Source organism: Cavia porcellus, unplaced genomic scaffold, assembly GCF_034190915.1.
Source record: "Cavia porcellus strain 051 isolate PalLab524CR breed Dunkin Hartley unplaced genomic scaffold, mCavPor4.1 scaffold_15, whole genome shotgun sequence".
Lineage (NCBI taxonomy): Eukaryota > Metazoa > Chordata > Mammalia > Rodentia > Caviidae > Cavia > Cavia porcellus.
This window is the reverse complement of record NW_026947498.1, coordinates 70,277,933-70,297,071: the sequence shown is the minus strand read 5'-3', so window position 1 is coordinate 70,297,071 and position 19,139 is coordinate 70,277,933. Positions and strand designations below refer to the sequence as shown.

At 36.8% G+C, this 19,139-nt stretch overlaps 1 protein-coding gene and 1 non-coding gene across 4 annotated transcripts in view; one reads left to right on the top strand and one right to left on the bottom strand.

The window, feature by feature from the left end:
* Ccdc14 (coiled-coil domain containing 14) overlaps window positions 1–13,180 on the top strand; it is a 45,154-nt gene extending 31,974 nt beyond the window's left edge. For all 3 annotated transcript variants that reach the window (XM_013146377.3, XM_063225103.1, XM_063225102.1), the window contains one exon: window positions 9,676–13,180. In XM_013146377.3, coding sequence (XP_013001831.1) covers window positions 9,676–10,606 — 931 coding nt within the window. In that variant the 3' untranslated portion in view covers window positions 10,607–13,180. The remainder of the gene's footprint in view (window positions 1–9,675) is intronic.
* Window positions 4,697–4,800, bottom strand: LOC111755300 (U6 spliceosomal RNA). The gene has a single exon (XR_002789870.1). It is a non-coding gene; the product is annotated as a U6 spliceosomal RNA (small nuclear RNA).
* Window positions 13,181–19,139: the final 5,959 nt, after the last annotated feature.

Below are 19,139 nucleotides of genomic sequence, written 5' to 3'. Positions count from 1 at the left end.
CCAAATTTATATGTGCAAAATACACATTAAAGTATTTAATTATTTTAGTTGCCAAATGCCCACATCATCAAGCTAAAAGTTTAGTGCTTTAGTGTTATGTGGAGAGAGAGATCTTTTTTTTATTTTTAAGGATAAACTTGACTAAGTATTCAACACAAACAGTGCATTTACCAGGAATACTGATAACAAAAGACAAAAAGTCTTTGAGAGTAGTAGTACATTGACAGAGTAACACTGTTTGTATTCTGGAAATTGGTACACGTAAGTGGAAGCCTAAAGAAATGAAGGGACTTCTCTGACCTTTACAACTATTTAGTTTCTGGACTGGGCCCTGAGCACCCTTTCAAATCTTCTCCTTCCTTTTGCTGCCTGTTTGATAAAGGAAAGCTCACCTCTGCATGAAGGTGACCATTATCCTTGTGGAAAACCTTTGTACCTCGTCATTCTTTCCAAGTAAGTTTTCCCGGTGTTCCTTACGATCCAAAAGGCTTTACTTGTAGCCGCAGTCTCCCTTTTCCTGACATTTACTGTGACCTGTAGGAGCACAGGACCTGGAAGGTAACTGACTTTTGGATATTACCTGCTTGTAGAAAAGTATATAAAATACTAGATACAGACTTGTTGTTTTCCTTTTAAGATTTTTCCTGACATTTTTGTCGTTGTTCATTTCCGTGAAGCACTGCTGCTTTCTGGGCTGGGCATAAATCCTGCCTGTGACTGCTGGCTCGCCTGTTAGATTAAGTGCACCTTTTAAATGACTGAAACCTGGTGGGCAGGCTCAGCCCCGCGTCTCGCGCAGGGTTTCCTTAGCATCACCAGGCTCCCGCTTTCCCTCTCTTAATTAGCAGACTTCACATGCTCCAAAGTGGTGCTAATGAGATAAAAACATTAATCACTCAGATTTTTTCAGCACATATTTAAACATGTATTGAAATAATCACATTGTGTCCCATAAATATGGACAGTTACTGCCTCTTAATCAGAAATGTTTAATCTTTTTAAGAAGAGAAAAATATTAACTACCCTAACTTGATCATTAGATACTCTATATATGTATCAAATTGTAACTCCAGCAGCAATTTGTATACTTAAAATACAGCAATTTAAAAACTATACAAATTTAAATTCTACATTTCAAGTAGTAATTTAAAAAAAATACAAACCAGGAAACTTTTGAGTGACTTTCTCAGCCTTGGAGACAGGTAATGAAACTGAAAGATATTCGTGTGAGGTCTAAACAAATGTCCTAAACTCTCTCTTCTCAATCTTCAGTGATTTTGAAATATACTTTCATCACTTTTTCTTTCTTCATATTTACTAGAGCATATGTAACTTAAAATTTGGGAATAATATATTTTAATAGATAAATAGTAAATATTTCAGTAGCTTCAAAGAATACTGTTCATGGTACTGATATATTAAATTAAAATTTTATTTAATTATATTTTGTACAAAAGAGGTATACCTACTTCGTAGCTATCTAGGTGTTTACATTGCTCCTTTAAAATTTTTAATATTCTCAACTCTTTATAGAGACTTCTTTTTTAGTTTCAGAAATAATAGTGAGTCATGTTATATATCCAAAGTTTGATGGCTGTAGTTTCCAGAGTTTAAGCTATTGCTGATGTTATAGTCCCTTGTTTCATTTTTGTCCCCGATTTCAGAGGCTGAAATGTACAATACATTATTTTTAAGTACGATCACCCTGCATGCAATAGAACTCAAAAATTTATTCCTCCTGCCTAACTGAATCTTTTCTGTTCCCCATCTCCTACTTACCATCATCCAACTCTATGATTCAACATTTTTATGGGTTGGCTTGAGTTGAGCTGGGTTTGATTTTGTGGTGCTGGGGATCAAATGCAGGGCCTTTCAAGTGCTCAGCCAGTACCCTACCACTGAGCTGTATCCATAGCCCAAGTGCAACTTTCATTTCAGGGTATTTTGGATTCTGATCCTTTATTGGGTTTGCAAATACTTTTTCTCACATGGGGTTTTCACTCTGTTGTTTCCTTTTAAGTGAAAAGCTTTTTGTTTTGTGTTTTGCCTGTACTCGGGATTGCGCTCAGGGCCTTTGCGTCCCATGACTTTTTTATTTTTATTTTGAGACAGTTCCCCAAAGTCACTAAGTTGCCCATACTGGGCTCCAATTTACCCTCCACCTCCCTCTGCCTCTCAGAGTGATGGAATTGCAGGCAAACACTTACCACATCTGGCTGAAGTGTTCTAATTTGATGCAGTTTTTTTGATCTATTTTGATTTTGCTGTCTGTGATTTTAAGATCATAGCCGAAAAACTGTCCAAACCCGTGTTATGTGAAGCTTAGTTCCTATGTTTTCTTCTGGTAGTTTTTTAGTTTGTGAGTTATAAGTCTTTAATTCATTTTGAGTTGATTTTTATGCTTGTATAGGGTATGCGATAAGGGCCCAATTTCATTGTTTTCCATGTGAATATCCAGTTTTCCTAAAACTGTTTATTGAAGGAGACTGCTCTTTCTGCATTTTATGTCCTTGGCACCTCTGTTAAAAATCAGCTACAAATCCCTGGGTTTATTTTTGTCAGGTTTTTTGGCATGGTTGAGAGACAAAGAGAAAGAGAGATAAAGAGGCCTTTAGAAGGCACAGAAGGGTTGCTCAGAAGAATGCAACATTTCTTCTGACCAGAACAAAGAAGTAGTTGGGCTTTTATTAGGTCTGTCTGGGGGAGGAGACTGGGAGGAAGGGAAAATGACAGCAGCAGCTTATCAGAGTAGCCCTGACACGCTTGACGAAGCAAGAGGAGGTTTTTATGTTGGGCTGAGGGAAGAAGGAGGAAACTGATGTGCTCTGTTCTTGTGGTTTCTTAGCCGTTTTGGACCATCGTGATGACTTGGCAAATAGCATGCGGGCAGAAACCCATCAATTGTTAGCTTTCTTTTCCGCCCCTGTGTAAAATACCTGTCTTTACACAAGTACCATGTTGGTTTTGATTAGAGTAGCTTTATAATATATTTTGAAATTAAGGAGTTTAATGACTCCAGCTTTGTTCTTTTTGCTATTTGGAATTTGGGGGGTTCCATATGGATTTTAGAATTATTCTAGTTCTTTGAAAAATGGCATTGTATTTGTGGTAGGGATTGCATCGAATCTGTAGATTGCTTTAAATAGTGCAGACATTTTGACAATGTTAATTCTTTCAGTTCATGAGCATGGAATAGCTTTTCATTTATTTAGTTTTTTTTCATCAATGTTTGTCTTCTGTAAACAGGTCTTTCATCTTCTTGGTTAAATTCGCGTCTCAGTGTTTGGGGTGTTTTAATCATTGTTGTAAATGGCATTGTTTTCTTCATTTCTTTTTTGGATAGTTATTGCTGTATAGAAATCTTTTTGATATTTATGTATTAATTTTTTATACTGTAATTTTAAAAAACCAGTTCTAATAGTATTTTGGTACCCCATCATAAAGTCAAGGAGCACCTGGATTTTTTTCTCCCTTTGTTTTGTTAATGTGATGTATCAGTCACATTTATTGATTTGCATATGTTGAACCATTCATTTATCCCAAGGATAAGTTCCACTTGTTCATACTGAATGATTCCTTTAAGGTGTTTTTAAATTTGGTTTAGTAGTATTTTGTTGAGGATTTTTGCATCTGTGTTTACCAGGAATATTGCCTATATTTATCTTTTTCTGTAGCGTCCTTGTCTGCCTTAGGTATAAGGTAACTCTGGCCTTGTAAAATGAATTTGGAAAAGTTTAGTTTTTTGGAGTAATTTGAGAAGGACTGGTATTAGTTCTTCTTTAAATGTTTGGTAGAATTCAGCCATAATACTTTCTGGTCCTATGCTTTTTGCTAATAGGAGACTTCGTTACTGATTCAATCTTCTTGTTACTGATCTGTTCAGACTTTCTCTTTGCTCATGATTCAGTCTTGGTGGGTTGTATGTGCTTTGGAATTTACTCATTTCATATAGATTATCATATTTGTGATGTGTAACTTTTGATAGTTTTTTATAATTTGTTTCTGTGATATGAATTGTTAATGCTTTATCTTTCATTTCAGATTTTGAGTTTTTCTCTTTTTTTCTTAATAAGTCTAATAAGGGTTTTTAGTTTTATCTTTACAAAAAGCCAACTCTTAAGTTTCATTGATTTTTTTTCTAGTCTTTTTTTATTTCCCCTACTCTGATTTTTGCCACTTCCTTTCTTGTGCTTTAGGCTTGGTTGGAACTTTAGCTCCTTAGGATTGTTATCATTTCCTCTTGAAGTTTTCCCCTAACTAGTCTGTAGTGACCGTCTTTATCTCTTTTGATCATTCTTGGTTTGAAGTTCACATTGTCTGCACCAGAATAGCTACCCCTGCTTTTTTTTCGGGGGGGTGGGGGGGGTGGACAGGTTCTTGTTGTATAAAGTATTGTTTTCCATCCTTTGACTTTTAGTCTCTGAATTTCCTATTGTTAAATGGGTTTCTTGTATACATCATATGGTTGGATGCTATTTCTTGATCCATTCTGCCAGTCTGTTTCTTTTAATTGGTGAATTGAGGCCATTTACATTAATGGTTATGACTGATACAGATTGGCCTATTTTTGTCTTGTTATCTTTCTGCTGTTGGTTCTTCACCTTTCCCCTCTGTTTAATTGTCTGCCCTGCTTGGTGGTTTTTTCCCTGTTGGAGTTCTTGAAGTCGTAATTATTTTTTATGCTTATCTAGAATATAAAAATATGGAACACTTCACGAATTTGCATGTCATCCTTGCAAAAGGAGCCGTGCTAATCTTCTATCATTCCAGTTTTAGTATATGTGCTGCCAAAGTGAGCACAGAACTTTGTTCCTTAAGTTATAATATTAGATTTTTTATTTGAGATCTTTTTTTCTGAAGCAGGCATTTATTTCTATAAATTTCCCTTTGAATTGCTCTTGCTGTATACTATAAGTTTTGATAAATGGTGTTTCCATTCATCTCAAAGTATTTTTTATTTCACTTTCAATTTCTTCTTTTCTCCATTGGTTGTTCAGGTGCATATTGTTTTATTTCCTCATCTGAATTTTCTAAGATTTCTCCTATTGTTGATTTCTAATTTCACATGAACAGGAAAGACGTACAATATGATTTATCTCTCTTAAAGTTATGTGAGGCTTTTTTTTTCTGGCCTAACATGATTTATACTGTTTTCATTTCATAGATAATATTTCATTTATGCCAGAGAAGAATATTTGCTGCTATAGGATAGAATGCTTTGTAGAGGGTCATTGATTTGGTCTAAAGTGTAATTCAATCTAATGTTTCTGTGTTAATTTTCTATCTAGATGATATGCCCATTGTTGAAAGTGGGGTAGTGACCTTACCTTGTATTACTGTATTACAGTTCATCTCTTCAGATATTTATAATTGCTTTTTAGGTGCTCCAATATTGGATGTGTGGTTATGTTCCCGAAGTGACTCAATCTTTTTATCATTATATAATGACTTTCTTTCTCTGTTTTTAAGCTTTTGACCTAAACGTATTTTGTCTGATAGAAGTATGGCTGCCCTTGCTTTTGGTCTCAGTTTGCTTGGAATGTCTTTTCTAACCTTTTCACTATTAAAGTGAGTCTGTTGTAGGCAGCATATGGTTGGAGTTTTGTTTTTTTGTATTTTTGAGACAGGGTCTCACTCTGCAGTTCCCGCTGGCCTTGAGCTACCTTTGTAGCCCTGGCTGGTCTTGAACTCCCAACAATCCTTGTACCTCAGCCTCCCGAGTGCTGGGACTACAGGTGTGCACTGCTACTCCTGGCTTGGGTCTTTTTTAATTTTTTTTTAAATCTATTCACCCACTTTATGACTTTTGATTTGAAAAGTTAATTACAAAGTAATTGGTGATGAGTATGGATTTATACCTGCTGTCTTATAATTTGTTTTCTGATAAATTTGTATATTCTTTATTTCATTTTTCCTTTTACTGCCTTATTTTGTAGTTTGATGGTTTTGTATAGTGGTATGCTTTGAATTCTTTCTTTTTATGTTTTGTATATCTACAGTAGAGTTTTGCTTTATGATTACCGTGAAGTTTACGTAAGACACCATATATATAATAAGCTATTATAAGTTGATAATACTTCAGCTTTAATCATATACAAAAACTACACCTTAACTTGCATGTTTTATAAATTTGATGTCAAAATTTGCTTTTTATAATTTTTTATTCTTTAACAACCTATTGTAGTTAGTTGTTTGAATAGTTTTGTATTTTAACCTTCTTACTAGGGATAAAATTTCTTTACATACAACCTTTATAGTACTAAAATATACTTAATACAGCTATTGGTTGCCTATATCATTGAGGTTTGTTCTTTCAGATGTTACGATAATAGCCTTTAATTAAACATAAAGAATTCTCGATAGCAGTTTCTGCAAGACTTGTCTGGTAGTGATAAAATCCCCTTAGGTTTTATTTGGGAAATTTTTATTTCTCCCTCATTTCTGAGTGACAACTTTGCCAAGCAAAGTAGTCATGGATAGCAATTTATTTTCCCATTTCTTTGAATATATGTATCATCCCATTCTCTTCCAGCCTGCAGGGTTTTGCTGAGAAGTCAGGGCTTGTCTGATGGTATCTGATAGGTTTTCTTTCTATGCTTTCAGAATTCTTCTTTTGTCTTTGATTTTTGGTAACTTGATCTAGGTATGTCTTAGTGAACTCCTGTGGATTAGTTTGGCTTGCAGATCTCTGAGTTTTTTGTCCCTGAGTTTTGGTATCTTTTCCTAGATTTGGGGAAATTTTAGCCATTATTTCCTTAAATATGTGTTTTAGAATTTTTTTCTCTCCTCTCATATGTAACTGCTTGTTTTAGCCGTTTTCTTGTCACTGAGACACAATACCTGACACCAACAATTTAAAAGGAGGAAAGTTTCAGTCCATGGTTAGCTGGCTCCCAGCAGGTTGGCGTGGCAGGCAGGAAGCAGAGAGCAATCGGGAGGAAGCGGGAAACAAGTACACACACACACACACACACACACACACACACACACACACACTCTCCTTGTTTAACAGCTATGTTCTGTTCCTGCAACTGGATCGTTAAATGTATTGATTGCTAAATGAAGAATTATATACAGTATTAACATTACAATACTAAGAACAAGATGACTTTTATTTGCATAGCTCTTACGTCAGTACTATAATATAAAACCAGTCATCAGAGGAATCTCTGTGAGTGCGTGTGAGCAGGTCATGCCCCCAGTGACCACCTCTTCCCACCAGGCTGAGGTGTGTGACCTCAGCGTCACACACAGTTTAAACCCTACAGTGGGCTAATCCATCACCTCCCGCAGCCCCATCCATGAGTGCACGTTGCTTTGGAGGGTTATCTATGTAGAAAGCACAGCACTCCTCTTGTGCAACAGTTATGTCTCTTGATGGAGTCCTGTATTTAGACTTTCTTTATACCTTTTCATTCCTTTTGCTCCTTTGACTGGATAATTTCCAATTTTCTGTCTTTCAGCCCCGTTGATTTTTTTTTTTCTGCTTGATCAAGCGTACTCTTGAATCTTTCTGTTGAATTTCTCAGTTCAGTTATTATATTATCTCTTTTCTTTTTTTTTGGTACTGGGGATCGAACTCATGACCTCACACGCTTGCCAGGCAGGCGTTTATGCCACTGAGCCAAAACCCCAACCTGAGCTAAAATCCCAGCCTGTTACATTATCTCTTAATTGTTTCTCTTTGTCAAACTTCTGATTTTATTGATAAATTATTTTCCAAATATCAGGTAGTTTTCTATCCATATTTTCTTATAGTTCCCTGTACATTTGTTAAGTGAATTATTTCAGTCATTTCATGTATCTCCGTTTCTTTATGATACATTATTGGAGCTTTATTAGTTTTTCTCAGTGGAGTCATATTTTCCTGATTCTTTATATTCCTTGTGTCTTTGTGTTGTTGCTGCTCATTTAAGGAAGCAGCCACTTCTTCCTGCCTTTGTGGTATTTTTTGGTATGGACAGACGCTTGGTTTGCCCTTGGATTCTGGGCAGGCTGCCTGTGGACACAGGTATGCGGGCTTTGCTTTTAGGTTTTCTATTTGGGCTAGGATTTTGCTTGTGCTCTAGGCCAAGCAGTGCCACTGGCTATGTTCCACAATCCAGTGAGACAGTTATGGGCTCTGCCATCTCCTTTGATTGGGCAGAGGGACAGCCTGTATTCCCTAGCTGGGTGGCATTGCTGTTTGAATCTGTACTGGTGTGAGCTGCAGGCTGGGCTCTGAGTCTGTGTGGCCACTACACTGACACTGTCCAGCCATTGATATGGCCAGAGGCTGTTCACCACAATTGAGTACTGTCACAGGCTTATCTCCTGCCAGGCTAGGCAGAACTGTAGTCAGAGCACTTCTGCTGGGCAGGAACACTCCCAGAGTCCCTGCTGTACATGTGGAAACGTGGGAGGTTCAGTATGGCACCCTTCCACCACTCAGATCTGGGAGGGCCAGATGCTGTTCTCCACAGATAAATGTGCTTACGCTTGCTTCAGGCTTGGGGAGGCCTTACCCGGATCATCATGCGGGGGTGGGATTATCACTCAGCCACTGGGGTAGAGCCAGGTTAGGTATTCTCTTCAGGCAGGGTGGGCATGTTGCCTTTGGTCTAAGAAAGTCTCAGGCAGACTTCTGATGTTGGCAGGGTCACCTCTGTCAGTGTGGGTCAGATATATGGAGACTGTACTTTCCTACTGGCCTGTGAAATCTGGAGCAGAACACCTGTGCCCTAACAGTAGTTATTCGTATGTTACTATGTTTGATAAGTGTGAAGAAAGAAAATGTTTCCAACACTGGTACAAAACACAGAATGTTTAAAAGTTGAACTCTAAGACACGCTTATTTTTCATTTTGTTAGTTACCTGTTGATGTGCTTTAATATCTTTTTTCCAGATTGGTATGTTTATCTTTTATTGATTTGTAGGAACATTCATGATTCAATTCAAATAGACTAAAGGCTATGAAATAGCTTTAATAAAACCACCAATACAGGCTGCCATCGAATGGACACCTATATAGGCTGAAAATGTGCTGAACACTTGACCCTTATATCTTATGATGTAATAAAATAAAAAACAGTTTATTAAAATTGTTCAATCTATATTAAGTTCTGAAGTAGGTATTTTTACTTTACAATTGACAAAATTGAGATTAAGAAAAATTAGGTGACTTTTTGAAGATTGCAGTAGGATTTGATACCATTTCTTCTAACTTCTAGTGTGTTTTTCTTAATGTGTTACTTTTCTGCTTCCTGGCTGTTGCTTATACCTAATTATGATAATTATATCTAACCACCCATTTTTTCCAGTATTGTTCCATTTCGAATGGAGGAAAATAATTTTAACAAAAAACTAGTATATTTTCCATTTTGCTCTATAATGTAGCCTACTATGTTTATGATGGCTTTTTACTCAAAGGTTCATTTTGTAGTGTTGCTCAGAAGTAAAAAGTTTCCATACCTTAAGAGAAAACAATTATGGTTTGATACAAATCAAGGTCTTTTCTCATTTGTACTTTATTCTTGTCCAAGCATATTTTATGACTTTTGCTTTTAGCAGCTTGTTTTCATATTAAGAACAAAGATACATGCTTGAAATTCTTTTTTAAAAAAAGATGGAGGTATATATAATGAATAAAGAAGTAGGCAAAAACCTCTAATAATTATTGTTCCAAATTCTTGACAGAACTTTACAGAACAGTATGGCAAAGCTGCTCTCAGATCTTAGTGTGGATACTACTCGCGGCAAGCATGGGAATAACCTGACCAGATCGCTTCTGCACATGTACGATAAACAACTTCAACAGGACCCAGCCCCTCCTCACACTTCTGTAATGAGCTACCTGCATAATTTGGAAATAAATCACACTTTTATGTACTCAGAGCCACTTTCTGCAGTTAACAGGGAAGAAACCACAGAGCCGATCAGATCCTGTGAAAATGTCCTGCCTTCCAGAGGCTCTCCCGTTGGCAAAAACAGGGTCGTGGAGACGGCGACCACTCCTGGGATTCTTCCTGATCTTTCAAAACAGGATTCTGATATGGAGTGTGAAAGCATGACTTTAATAGAAGATGAATGTGATTTGGATAGTACAATTTATATTCCTTTTGTTAGAAGCAGTTCTAAAAAGAATTCTCCACTTTCTAAGAGAATATCCCCCCAGCCACAGATAAGTGTTGCCACAACCCAGCAACTGGTCAGCAACAGTGTGCTGACCCCGGAAGCAGAAAGTAAGCTGTGTGTTCCTGTACCTTGTTTGAATAATAGAGCAGAAGATATACCTGAAAAACTTTGCAAACCAGCTGATGCATATGACCAACAACTTCTGCAGAAAATAAAGGAAGCCCTTAGTAAGGTCCCCGCTGCCACCAAAGAACCAGAGAAACAGGCGCATTGTGGCCCATCAGCTTTTCACACCACCGGTATCCAAGTGAAAGGCAGTGCTGGCTGCGATGGCAGTTTTTTAAATTCTGACCTGATGTCCGACTGGAGCATCTCTTCTTTCTCAACGTTCACTTCTCGTGATGAACAAGACTTCAGAAATGGGCTGGCAGCACTGGATGCCAACATAACTAGACTCCAGAAGTCCTTGAGAACTGGCCATCTGGAGAAATGAAATCAGTGGAAACTGCTTAAGTGCTTCCTTACTTAGATTAGAACTTGTCTACATTGAAGATATGCTGGTGTTTTAAGTTTCTTTGAGAAATAATTTGTATAGTATTAATTATGTATGAAAAATAAATTATATGAATTAATAAATTTACCATTAGAAAAAATTTGGTACTCTGTAAAAACAAGTCACCCTTAAAAATTAATAATTGTTAGAGTATCAGACTTTAGATAACTAGCAAAGAATTACAGTCTTTCAATTTAGTAACAAATATAATTCTTTTATATTTGAATTATATTTAACGAATATAATTCTTTCATTAAATTTAACCCTTGAGTTAGGGTGTGGATTGAAAGGATTTTGTGGTTATTTTAAAGAAGAGTGAAAAAGGATCTCTAGAAAAAATGGCTACTTCAACCTAGAATATCTTTTTAGTTTTGAGATAACTTTATTTTTAATTGACATTGTATGTTTGTCTGGGTTGCTGTATGCTCTGGGCCAGTGCTGTTAGTAAAATGTAGAAACATTTCTTTTAGAAAAAAGGTACCAGTTAGTACTACTTTATAAGAAAAACAAAATCACTGATAACAATCCTCAGTTAGCATATGTTTTCTTTTTTTTTTTTTTAAATGGGCACCTGTATTGCTCCCATTTGTTTTGTTTTTTAGAATTTTATTTTAAAATTAAACAAAATGAAACAAGGAGAGTCACGTTGGACTTAGGACAGTAGGAAATCCACACTAGTTACTATATTGCACGTTGTTTTCCTCTAAGTGGATGATCAGACTACTGGCTTTAGGTCTGCAAAGGCAATCAAACAATACAAGTGTTAAGTTCTTTCTTATTTCGGTTGCTGTCACCTCAGCCTCTATTCCTCAGAAGCAGCGGTTGCTTATGGAGTAGGGGTGGAATCTTGTCTCCCTGCCTGCACACTGGCTGACTCCTGGGAAGGGCGCTATTCCCTGGTTTTCTCAAAGCTGGCACATGGGAGGGTGCTGCTACATCTAACATATGTTTTCTTAAATCCTTGGCATTCTGTTTTTATCTTGAATACATGCTTTAAGGCCTTCAAAAAACAAAGCCAGGCTAATATAAAAATACTAACAGCTAAGTTTTATTTTTAGAAATTTGGGAGGTTTTAACAAATAAAAAACGCATAAGGTTTTATCCTTAATATCTTTGAACATGATGAAGTTTGAAAATCTTGCTACTGACTGTCATTCCGCCTTTCTAGACCGATACTGGTTTCATTTAGTTGAGACATTTCTGTTATAAAAGTTCTATGAAGCATGCTGTTCTCTCTGCTTTTCCATACCAACTTTCCTAACTTCTCAGTTTCACTTCCCTCCGGTGCATCTTAACTCCTGGAAAACTGGGTCTTGTGCTATGATGAACATGTAATACCAATCGCCTGTCTGCTGCAAGGGTGTTTAATACGTGGGCAGGTTTTCACATTAAAAAGTGTTGTCCAGGGGTTCTTCCTGGTGGTTTTACTTGTGAGTGCTGCAAGTCTGAGGACTTGTACTCTCTGATATGATCAAGTTTTACAGATGGAGATTTGGTTTTTTTTTTTTTTTTAAGGGTTAAAAGTACTACATGAATTCCAGACTATGTTCACAGAATTGCTTGTTAGCATTTTAAATATTTTTACTTCCAGTATTCATGAATTAATGTATTGGCTTATTTGGTGATAATAAGCCATAACTCTTAAAAATATAACTTGGGAGACAAAATAATGCAAGGAAGAAAATTGGGTCACCTTTCTGTTTCCAAACATCAGCTGTTACTCATATGTAGAAGTAAGCTTTTCATATTATTATGTGGTAACTCTGAGGATGAAATAATGTTTTTCCTCTTATATGCACACAACACAGATCACTTCTGTGATCCCAAAATGAGATTTCTTACCACCATCAAGCAAGCAGTAAGTTTTGCAGTGTACAGTGGGTGGGGGTCTTATTTTGCATTTCAATTCTTTTTTTTTTTTGGTCTTTTTATTGGTACCGGGGATCAAACTCACGACTGCCTGCTTGCAAGGCAGGCGCTTATGCTGCTGAGCTAAATCCCCAGCCCCTTCAATTCTTGGCACTACCTGGACAGAGAGTCAGAACCCACAGATTGAGGAGCCAGTCCAGCAAGTCTGCCCCATACTTCAGAGGCCAGTCACAGGTCCGAGGCTCCAGACCTTCACGCCAACCAGCTACAGATTGGGGTTCCTGTGACATCTCCCCTCAACTAGACACCATCAGAGCAGTTCACAGAACTCACTGAAACACATTACCTGGTTTCTTATAAATGGTGTTTTAGAGAGTGCAGATAAACATCCTAATGAAAGTTTACTCTGGGCAGTGCCTGGAGGGGCTCAGAGTGTAGAAATGTCTTTGTCTATGCAGTTGGGGTTTGTCCTAAGCAGATAAATTAGTTGTAAGACTCCATGTGTTCAACTGTCCATAAGTTCTCCAGACTCTGTTGAGGATGGGGATTATTGAGACTTCTTTGTATAAGCATGCACAACTGTGCAGAAATGTGACTGGACCAAAAGAGTATGATCTAAGGTCAATAAACGGGGAAAACAGCAAAGCCTGTCTGTCGAGATTCTTCTTGGCCTGTCTGTACAGCATTCCTTCCTCCTGGGCATGAGCTAGGACTGAGATGAAGTCTTACGATCTATCAGACGAGGTAGCAAAGAGAATTTTGTAATGGCCAGCTCCAAAACAGAAGAGTAGGGGAAGACTGTATCAGATGTTTTAGTTTCTGTGATACGATTTGGGGAATGAAGATGGTAAAGATTGTGGTTTCTGTGGCTTGCTGTGGAGGAAAGCAGTGCTGCCCTGAAGAACCAAAGAAGTACTTGATGCATATTTTCCCTTTATTTCAGTGACCTTTGGAGTTCCTTTTTCTTTCTTTTTTCTTTCCACCAATGATAGCGCTTTATGCCTAGTGCCTTACAATTGATAGTCCTGCTTCAATTAAATGGAGAATAAAACAGAATAAAGCAGCAAAGACTTAAGTGGAGAGCATACAGCTAAATCACTGCTGACCACGTACAAATCTAACTCACTTCAACTAGATTCATTCATCCCATGAATGAAGTGAAAATTACTAATTTGTGCTAATTGCTGTTAAAGGCTCTGAAAATAGAGTAAGATGGGCATTCTTTGTCTTCAAAGATCTTCCATATCTGTGGTACACAAAAGAATGCAGGGTAATAAGTGTTGTGAAGAAAAAGCAGGGCAAAGGGGATAGAGTGATAGGACTTGCTTAGCTATAATTAGAGTTAAGAGGGCCCTTTTCAAAATTATAGGCAATAAATGTAACACATCACATAAATAAGCAAGGCCAAACAATGTCTATATAAAAAGATGCGAAAAGGCTTTCAACAAAATCCAACATCATGATAAAAAAGAAACAAAACCCTGAAGAAAACAAGTAGGGTCATACTTGAATATGATAGAAGCTATTAAAACAAAAGTGAGCATCACACAAAATGGGAAAAAACTAAAAGCATTGCCCCTAAAATCAGGAAGAAGACAAGGATGTCCACTACACCTCTGCTTAACATAGTTCAAAATAGTTCTTGAAACATTAACCAGGCAATATGGCAAAAAAAGAAATAAATGGATTATATACACAGAATTAGCCAAATAACCATTATTCCCAGATGACATGATACTTTACCTAGAAGACCTAAAGAATTCCACCAAAATTCATAGAATTAAAAACCAGTTTTACCAATGTAGCAGGATACAAGGTCAATACAAAAGTGATTAGCATTCGTGAATACCAACAGTGAATATGAGCAGAAGTTAGGAAAACTACCTTTTGCACCTTTAAGAAAAACCAAGAAAATGAAAGACTTCTACAATGAAAACTTACAGTACTCTGAAAATGGACATTAGAGGACATCAGAAATTAGAAAGATGTCTTCTACTAAAAAGGGCCATCCTCCTAGAAATGTTATACAGATTCAGTGCAGTCCCAATCAAAATATCAACAGCATATTTTACAGAACTAGAGACAATCCAGACATTCATATGGAACCGGAAGAGACCCAGAATAGCCAAAGCAATTCTGGGCAACAAGAGTAAAGCAGGCAAAGCAATATCTGTCTTCAAGCTAAAAAGTTCTACAAAGCAATAGTGATAAAAACATGGTGCTGGACCAGAAACAGATACATAGAAAAATGGAACAGGATACAGTACAGAAAAACATTCCCAGACACATTCAACTCTGTGATCTTTGACAAAGAGTACATTGAAGGAAAGATAACATTCAGTACGTGATGCTGGGAAAACCCATTATCTGTTTGCCCAAGGTTGAAACTGGACCCTTTCACCAAAATTAAAATGGATCAAAGATCTAAACATACAAACAACTAAACTTGCTGGAAGGTAAAATAGGTAATACACTTGGAGACGGTGTAGGAAAGGATTTTCTAAACAATCAGAATGGCGCAAGAAATAAGAGTAAACAAAGCGAGATAATATCAGACTAAAAAGCTGCTGTACATCAAAAGAATTAGTCGAGTGAAATGACAACCTACAGAATGGGAAAAATATTTTGCCAACTGCTCCTCAGAGGACTAATATCTAAAATATAAAAGAACTCAATAAAACTAAACCACCTAAAAGTAAAGATGTATTCATGAAATGAGGTAGGGAAATGAACAGAAACTTAACCAAGGAAGAAATACAAATGACCAATAGATATATGCAAAAATATTCAACACCTCTGGCCAATAGAGAAATGCAAATCGTTGCAACATTAAGATTCAATCTTACTCCATAAATAATGGCAATCATTAGGAAATCCATAACAAATGTAGGATAGCTGCGGTGAAAAAGGAACCCTCCACCATCACTGGTGGGAATGTATACTAGTGTGACCATTGTGGGAGGCATTATGGAGATTTCTCAAAACTAGCAATTCCATATGACCCAGCTATCTCCCTTCTAGGGATCTTCCCCAAAGAGCTAAGGTCATCATATTACAGTGAAACATGCATACCAAAGTTTATAGCAGCATAATTTGTAATAGCCAAATCCTGAAAGCAGCCTGTATACCCATCAACAGATAACTGGATTTCCTCCGTTCTTCCATCTGTGTCAGATACTCTAAAGAAGAAGAGACCCATAAGAAACCCAATGCTAATTCTGTAGCATTATGATACAAAATCTAGCAATACTATTATTCACTGATCAGAGTGATATTAGTCTAGTCTCTTAAGTTCAATTTCAGCATATGTAAAGATAAGGACAGCTACTACTAAAAGAATGAGAAACACTATGGTAGTCATTATTGACTCCCGCAATGTCAGGTCTTGAAGACCTAAAAAGCCTTCATCATCCTGTAATGATTTGATTAGTTCTATAATATGCAGTATGTATTTAATGTGTGTGAAGATGGGGACAACTATTTGGAAGAAAACTAGAGACAATAAGATAGACAGTGAAGATCTCCAGTGGACTTGCTTTGAAATCCGTGTTTCTTTAAATTATTTCTTTTTGAACTATTTTGTTCTGATTTTTTTTTTTTTTTTTTTGTCTTTTTCCTTTTTATCGGTTACGGGATCGAACTCACGACTGCCTGCTTACAAGGCAGGCACTTATGCCACTGAGCTAAATCCCCAGCTCCTTTGTTCTGTTTTGATATGTTTAATCTTACCCTCTTTAAGATAAAAAACAAGTGTGTAGGACTGATAACCATATTACTAAGTTTTTGTTAGATCATTGAACAGAACTGTTGGCAGTGTCACTATTTGAATGTCACTTTACATACTTTAATTTTGTAACCTAAACAACTATTTCTAAGATAACATGTAACTTATCAACTGGTGATTTCTTACCGTTTATTTTTCTGTAATTCTGTATTATTTCTACCCCTTTTTTATCTCCATGTATTTTTTTTTATTTTTCTCTTTAAATAAAAAAAACAGATAACTGGATTTAAAAGTGTATTTATTTATAATGGACTACTACTTGGCTATAAAGAATGACAAATTTAAGACTTTTGTAGGAAAATGGATGCACCTGGAAAATATAATGTTGAGTAAAGTACAGCAGACACAAAGCTTATATCCCATATGGTGTCTCTCATTCGAGAGAGGCGAACACAAACAATAGTAAAGTGTGGGTAGATGGAAACAAAGGGAGGAGTCTCTCACAGCAGTGAAATGGTCCAGGGGAACAAGGGGAGCGTGAGGAGGGCGGAAAGCAAAGCAAGTAGAGTAAAGATGAGGAGCCGAATGACCCCAACGAATGCAAACACACGCCACGCCATGTTTAATAATGACGAGAGTGAAAGTCAGGGTAGGCATAATTAAATTAGTTATCTCAAATTAAATAATTAGAGAGAGGCAGGGAGGATTCAACGAGGAACAGCTGTATCATGTGCATGTACCCATTCCCCAACATGACTGTAAACTGTATGTACTGTGAACATTTACTGATTAAATTTTTAGAAAGTTAAAAAAAAAAAGCTTTAGGGATCCAAAATTTAAGCCTACTAGATTCTGTTTGTGAGTTAACAGCCACTTAATCATTTTCTGATACATTCATTCCTATATTTCTATTCAGAATTGCTTAAGCACAGAAAGCTCATGTCTTTTCTAGCTGTTTTAATGTACTTCTGGTAGAGGACTGCTGTACAGTTGTATTTAAAGCCCGTGGCTTGAATAGGACCTCCCAGAAAACGACCAGAGATCTTCAGGGACTTCTGAAGTACTTACATCTTGAGTGCTGAAAGGACTTTAAAGGCCGTCTATCTCATGTTCTCACCAAGAATCTCTTCTACAGTGACCGCTACTAGTAAGACTCCCAGCACGTCATGGACATTGCTTTTGCCTGTATCACTCTTTTTGCCCAGGTTTCTCCTGACAAATTCTTGTTCTTTAAATAATACAAACAGTATTATTTCTTGTCTTGTGTGTAACTCTGTTGATGCATGCATCAGTTTACATCAGGCTTTCCTAACCTGCACACTTCTTGAGAGGAAGGTCCAGGTTTTGTTTGTACACCCTCACCCTGTGGCACTCTGACTCTCAGATAGTAGGGATTTAAAAGCTCTAGTGTCAAACTTAACTAAACCCATGGCAGACCATCATCTAGGCTTCACTTCCGTGTTACCTTCCTGCAACAGCTAGCTTACTACTTTATTATGCCTAAGTTGTGAACATTTGCCCCCTTGTAACTTTTATTCTTTATTGCTCTTAAAAGCTGACGCTCAAAATGTGTAATTGTCATTGTACAAAAGAGAGGAAAAGAAAGTGCTCTAAAGGATATAACTGCCTGTATATTTAAGTGTATAAGATAGATAACCATATTACTGAGTTTTTGTTGGATCACTGAACAGAACTATTTGCAGTCTCACTGTTTGAATGTCTACTTTATATGCTTTAATTTTGTAACTTGAACAACTATTTCTAAGATGACAATACATAATCTATTAACTAGTGATTTCCTACTGTTTATTTTTTTTGAAATTCTGTATTACTTGTACCCTTCTGTTTTTTTTTCTTTTTCTCCTTAAATAAAATTAAAAAAAAAAGCTTTTCATGCTCACACAGGCTTATGTATCCACTAGGAACACGATTTTAAGGTCCTTGTAAGAGAGTTTTCATTACTTTTAGAATCAGAAGTATAAAGAACTTGTGGGAATAAAAATATTTACAGATAAACTATATAAATGTATTCAACCTTACATTGCTAAAAGTGCTTTTATTATTTTAAAGTATTAAACTGCTTTTGTTTGGAAAAAAAAGTGAAGCAAAATTCATGCTTAGCCAACATTTTTACACTATGTCATTTGCTGTGGAGAAGTCCTAGATTTTTAAATATTTAAGATGAGACAAGACAAAAACTATTTAAATCCCTGTCACCAAAGGAGAGCATTCATCCTCCAACCTTGCTCACCAGTTTGCAGGAGAAGTAAACATGGGCAAAATATTTGGAAACCTGGCACTGTACAATCTATGACTTAATGACAGTCATTTAAAGAGCTACTTTCACCTTGCCTATCTTTTTCTGTTACTCACTAGCTTGTCAGTGATTCAATTCAAATCCAGAGGAGTACAGTTACAATACTGTTTTCTATACCCTTGTTACAACTTGTTTTTAAATGGACAAAAACTGAGCTGGCTATCTTGGCCACGATAATCTACAGATCATGTGGGTCTGAAGTCAGTTTCCAGGTAATATTCACAATCCTCTTCACTGATTCTGAGAGGCTTTGTGGCAGGGGAGCTGAGCGCAACATAGGTGCTGTCCAGGTGGGCCTGCATTAGTTCCTCAGGGGGTTCCATGGGTTTAAGAGGCTATAAAGAGTGGAAACAGTGCAAGTGGAAGATAGAAACTGGTAGGCTCCATGCTACACATCCTACACCCTACACCAGGCAGTGTAATCCTCAGCCTGTTTACTTACTTATGTTGTCTCCTTGATATCGGTTGATTGTCATGAGTCTTCTATCCATGGAGCCCCAAATCTGTCATGATAATCCAGCTCCATGCCATTTTTTTTCTCTACTAGCACAGAATTCTTTCTT